The sequence below is a fragment of the Falco punctatus genome, assembly GCF_963210335.1.
Source record: "Falco punctatus genome assembly, chromosome: 13".
Lineage (NCBI taxonomy): Eukaryota > Metazoa > Chordata > Aves > Falconiformes > Falconidae > Falco > Falco punctatus.
Genome location: NC_137593.1, coordinates 24708704 through 24714726, shown reverse-complemented (window position 1 = coordinate 24714726; position 6023 = coordinate 24708704). Strand labels below are relative to the sequence as shown.

The following is a 6023-nucleotide window of genomic DNA, read 5'->3' as shown; positions in this document are numbered from 1 at the left end:
TATGGTAATGGGATCAATAATTGGGGCTATTAAATTGTTAAAAAATTAATTGGACAATGAATAAATTCTTGGCTTCCTATTTAAGGTGTGCTCCCCTTGGGGCCTGTGAGAAGGTTATGAGGGTGACAGGCTGACAGCAAATGCTAACTGCACAAGAATGGAAATGACAAGGAGTTTCTGTTCAGTCTCCCATTCTGCAAAGCAAAACATTGACCTCAGCACCCATGTGTTAAAACTCCAATCCAACCATTTTTTTTGAAGAAGGTACGATGTTTTAATGTCCCCTCCCCCTGTTTTTTTGCTTTGGACATAAAGTTTCTGCAGACTGGTTGTGGGGATTTCTGTAACTGAAGGCTACATTCGTATTGGCAACTCTGGGTTAAAAAAAAAAAGAAAAAAAAGACAGGAACCCTTTAGAGCAGTAAAAGTAGTATGGAACTTGCTGTATTTCTAGAAGTAAATAAATCTGTATAAACCCATGACCTGTATTTGTCTACTCCTGGGTTCTGATGGGTCTGGTGGTTGATCCTTCAGGCAACGTCCAGCATCCTGACCTTCGTTTCTGAAACCCTACCAGATTAGATCAGTTTTAACCTTACAAGAAGGTGAGTACAAGGCAGAAAGGATACCAGGTCAGTAACATTAGTCGCTGTGACTTGGAGAAGCCAGTCAAAGTTGGCCTAAAATCTCTGCCTAGTCTGAGGCACCGTCAGCTTCGTTACCTGGCCCCAAGCGGGACCCCTGCCCCAGGGAGGGCAGGTGACAAGCTCCTCCCTGCCCGCCTGTACCAGTTCTCAGCGTTACCTTGCTCATGTTCTCATCTTCCCTTAAATTGCACATTCTAGAAACTGCTAATGTTAAATTTATTTTTTTTCCCTTTCTTTGAAAAGCCAAACCCCAACCCCATAATGTTTTCTCAGCCCAAAGACACATCTCCTCTAGCAGGAGAGGAAATGCTCCGACGTTTGCTGTGCAGACCAGTAAGGCAGGAGAGAGATGCGCCTCTGCCCTCCCTCTTGCCCGCAGCACAAACACGTCTGAAACTCAAACCCAGCCCCGTACAAACGAAGCCCAAGCGCTGGGCATCTCTTGGCCCAACCAGGCACGGGGACTGCGTTGTATCTATAACATCTGCTAAACCTACACTCCAGCCGATGCTTGCTGTACCTGCCAGGTACAGAAGCCTCCTGGAAGCCCTGAAGCACACAGCCCTATAAGCACAGACACTCCTACAGCTACATGAGGGTATTTATATCTGTCACTGACCACCCCCAGTCTCAAAACCCAGTACGGAGCCCACCCCACCAAACGTTTCGGGGTCAGGGCAGCCGCCCGTGTGACCCAGAGGCTGGTGTGTGGTGGGACGGGGCAGCAGAGGCTGAGCCTGGCCCTTCCCTGAGCCAAACCAGAGCTGCTGGCGGGTGCCTGACCCACCACCTCACCCCATCCCCGCAGCCGTTAGGGAAGGCGCGTCAGAGGGTAGGGAAGGGACATGGAAAGTGGGGATTCACTTAAAAACCTACAATGCAACAGGAACAAACACCAGAAGAAAAATAAAAATCCCAAACGAAACGTGTCCCATCCTCACATCCCCCTGGTAGATGCTACTTTGAGTCCATCTCCTGGGTGGGGACAGTGCCCAGGGCTAACGGCCACCAGCCCTGCTCTGCCCCAGGGCAGCTGCCCCGGGGGCGCTGCCATACGTGCCAGCTGTGAGCTCTCACAACCAGCTGCAATGCTCCAGTTAGTAAAAAGTCCCTGGTCTTTCTTATTTACCAAAAAAAAAAAAAAAAGGGATTCCCACCCACAGCTGGGGCCAAAGGAGGAGGAGGCAGCACAACTGTCTGTCAAGTGGAGAATCCCACTGTGCATATTTTCATCTCTCTGTTACCTACGACGGTACTGCACTGCAGGTAGAAATTGGACCATTATTACTTGGGTAAAAAATGGCTTTCCAACTAGCATGCAAAGAAAAAATACCCCAACCCCCAACCCTTAACACTCATTCCCAGTCACTTAGATGTAGGAGACCTACATTTCAAATTGTCGTCAGCTACAAGCTCTAGTCAAGAAACCCACTTGTGACCTTTCCAAAGAAAAAGGGAGTTCTGCATTTTTGGGTCCAACAGCCACTGCCAAACCGTTTCAGTTCAACCCACCGAACCTGCTCACGCTCCTACGCACGCCGCTGGAAGCGAAGGGCCATCTTCTCTGCCTGGGAAGTACAGAGGAAAAACCCGAAAGAGCCCCTGAATGCAGCACTTGAGCAGCGCTGACGCTCTCGGTCTCTCCGCGGTACGACGTGGCGTTGCTCTCGGCACCGTCCTGCTTTCGGCAGCTGTATGGGAAGCAGCGCTCTGGCCAGCGGCTGGGAAACAGGATCAGGGCAATTGCATATTCCATGGGGGGCAGCAGAAGAGCTGCCCTCGGAGGGGCCGGCCGGGTTCCCCCCAGCAGCCTCTGCAAAGGCTCGTTTCAGCCCCGAGAGCCAGTTTGTGGCAATAACAAAAGTAAAACAATGAGGTACGGAAAGAAGGGCCCAGCACTGGGGAAAAGACCAAGAAAGAAGAAAACAGCTGCTCGAGCACTGCCAGAAATAGCAAACAACTGAAACCTTTTTCTCCTCCCTCTATTTTTTTTTTTTTTTTTTTTTTTGCCAAGGTGAATTAAATATGTCCTTTGGTTGGTTGGTTGGTTGGTTGGTTTTGGCAAAGTGAAGCCCTCGGCCGCAGTCTCTTTCCTGGCTGTGCTAGTGAGTTACCGCCACAAGTGCTGCACGGCAATGAAAGCCACCGAGAGGAGGAGGAGGAAGGCAGAGGGCAAAGATCTGCTGCTGGCTCCATTGATGCCGTGTCCAGACTGCTTAGGAATAGCGTGCGTTTCTGGCTGCCTGGTGCTGGGGCTCTTAGAAAGTCTCTTGCCACAGACGTCATCAGGACAGCTGTCGCCACTCCCGGAGCCACTCATGTCGTCACCTGCACAGAGACAAACATGGGGTGAGCCCCGACTGCCTTCCCTATGGTGGGTGACATCCCTGCCTTCCCCTTGCTGCCACCCAGGGAGTTCTGGCCAGCAGCCCTGCCCTGGCCACCTCCTCCTCTCTGTGCCCCCCCACTACAGGATGCAAGCCCACACCTGATCTCCAGCTGACGTTAAGTGCCCCCGGCAGCCAAAAGCCAGGCCACCACGATCCCTCTGCCACCAGGGCCCAGCTGCGGGGGCTGCACGGAGACCCACGCAGGCTGCCAGGGCTGCTCAGCCTCTCCCGCCTGCTGTGGACCTCTCCGGTCCTGCTAAACTCACTTGCGTCTTGGAAATCCACGTCGTTCCCGATGTTAGCGTTGCCCAGACGGTTTGTCATGATCTTCAGCTGCATGATTTGCTGGCGAATGGTCATATCTGGTTTGGTGATGTCCACCTCCACCTCCGGGTTGTTAATCTGATTAGCTAAGCCGTCCCCCATCACCTCGGGCAGGTAACTGCGAAGGAAGGTGTTAGGTTTAGATGTCTCCCCCCAGCCAAGCTCACCTCTCCCTGTTACACCAGTGACCATCCAGCCTCTCTGAACTGCAGAGAAGCTGCAGGCAGTGGCGCTGGCTTGTCCAACAGCCTCCGCGTGCCGACGTTTGCTGCAAGGCAGTCAGCTCTGTGGATGACCAAGCCATGCTGCTGTGGCCAGACCCCACCAGTCCCCTGGAGGTCGCCCTGAAGCCAGCTCAGCTTGCAGGAGGTGGCTGGTGGCCTTGCAGCATCACTGTCCTGGCATGGGGAGAGGTTTCCTGCAGGACAGGCTCTGTGTGGGGCTGAGGGGTTGCTCTCAGGCCGGTACCACACAGCCACAGCGGCGCTCCCCATGGAAAAGCTCTGTCCATATGGGAGGCTGCAAACACCTCCATCCCTGCCCCAGTTGAATGCTGTGGGGAGTGACACCTGGGACGACTGAATCCCCCCAGCCCCGTACGACGAGACGGGCCCCCAGGGAAGCTTCAGTCAACCGGGGGCTGTCAAGAAGCGAACAGAGCTGCGCTGCTTCTCTCGCAGTGCCCCGGCCCATCTGCTCCTGCACAGCTGCAGCACTGCAGTAACGACGTGAAATATGGAACAACCGAAGGCACCGGCTCCAGGCTGGCAGAGATCAGCCCAGCAGGAGAAAGGAGGTGCAGGGCCAGCAGCTGCCCATCTCCCCTCACAGCCACCCTTTAGCTGCCAGCCACGGGTGGGAGGTGTTTCTGCAGCCACTTGATGTCACCCAGGTGCCTCCTCTCATGAGGGAACAGCATTTCAGAGCAGGTATGGACAGAAAGATGCGTAGGCAACTCTCAGCAGCAGCTCTGGAGTTTGGGAGGTAAATCCAGCCCATCTGCCTTCTGAGTGCACGTGGCACTGCAAAACTGCTTCATTAGTACAAAACTACACAGTTATTTCATGGTTAGTGCATTTCAGTGCTTAACCCTCCACCACATAGCAAAATAACAGGCTTGACGCTCCCAAGCACCAGTTTTTCAGGAAACACAGCATTTCTGTGGACAGGGACAGACCTTTTGGCTCAGTCTGGACAAGGGGGGCTGGCTGAGATGATGGCTAAGTGCCTTTTATCAAAACCTCCCTCCCCCACCCTGGAACAGTGCTATCCTGGCACCTTGACCTTCTCCATACCTGCCCTTGCTCATCCCATTCCAACACTTGTCATCCGCCACTGAGCTGGCCATTACTTTTTTGCTGCACAGGCTGCTGGGCAGGGTGATCCAGTAAGTCTTGAGAGCTGTCAGATTCCCTTTGGCATCTAAAACCTGTAAACAAAGAGGATGCTCAGGGCCAGGAGAGCTCTGGGGCACTCTGAGGCTGCGGAAAGCACAAAGATTTTTCCCATTTTTTTTGTTTTACCATCACAAATTCTGTTTTTATGCAGACAGGGATATATAATCCCCTAAAGACCAGCCTTCAACCCAAGCACTCAAGGCTGAAGGTGACATGCTAGAGCATGTTCTGGTACCATAAGATTAACCAGGAGAAGATCATCTTCTGGGCCACGAGGACAATACTGAGAAGCAGCCTTGGTGGGAGCCAGCAGGGCTTTACTAGGGTGGGACAGGCAGGTGTCTGTGGGCGAGGAGCCTCTGAAATGTGGGACCATGGCAGATCCTGCAGCTCATCGTTCACGGAATCCAAAATCTCCATGGAGGAGGACCTCTGGCCCCAATATCCAGGCTGGACTGCCCGAGGCTGAATGACACCAATGGCAAGGAGCCTTTTCAGGTAAGATGGGCACCAAACCCCTGATAAAGTGGTTATCAGCAACCTAGACCCTGACCCTGTGCCAAGGCAGGATCAGACCTGCTTAGGTCATGCCAGTACTTGCTGATCTGACCTTCTTCAGACTCGCCAGCAAAGGCGATTCAGCAGCCTGGGGGTGGTGTGACCCGACCAGCAAGACCCAGTGCTGTGCTGGCCAGGCTCCCAGGGCTCCTGGCACACCAGCAGGACCCAGTGCTGTGCTGGCCGGGCTCCCAGGCTCCTGGCACACCGGCAGGGAGGGACCTTTGGAGGCAAACTCACCAGCATCTCCAGTGCTTGTGCAGAGGATTTTGCTTCTAATGCGACCTTCCCCCGCCTTTTCTTGTCCTCGCTGCTGGAGCCTTTTGTACTGATTTTGGGATTTCCACAGCCTTGGAAAACCTGAAAAACAAACCAAACTCTCTATCCTATCTTTTGATATTATTTCTTTAATTAATTAGCACTCCACAGTTATGTTGTTTTTTTTTCTTCTTAAGTATGTTTATCTTTCCTACCTGCAAAATCTCTGAGATTCTGGCTTAAGTTTTTGGTCAGGCTATTCTTGTGCCAGAATGTGTTTTCAGCACACTGTAGCTGGCTTTGGTTACCGCTATCAAGCAAAATGTTCAGCAATAACACAAAATTAGCACATGTGTTTGGATGAGTCACCAATGTTGCTATTAAATTATTTCTAGCAATTTTACCTGTTCCTATTATGACTGAAAAATAAAATTCTGTGAAGAACAAGA

The 6023-nt window shown here is 52.3% G+C and overlaps 1 protein-coding gene across 1 annotated transcript in view; it reads right to left on the bottom strand.

The window, feature by feature from the left end:
* Positions 1-260: 260 nt before the first annotated feature.
* Positions 261-6023, bottom strand: part of GPC1 (glypican 1) — a 209763-nt gene continuing 204000 nt past the window's right edge. The window contains exons 6-9 of the mRNA XM_080409686.1: positions 5557-5676; positions 4657-4790; positions 3304-3479; positions 261-2975 (exon numbers count right to left, since the gene is read on the bottom strand). Coding sequence (XP_080265812.1) covers positions 2758-2975; positions 3304-3479; positions 4657-4790; positions 5557-5676 — 648 coding nt within the window. The 3' untranslated portion in view covers positions 261-2757. The remainder of the gene's footprint in view (positions 2976-3303; positions 3480-4656; positions 4791-5556; positions 5677-6023) is intronic.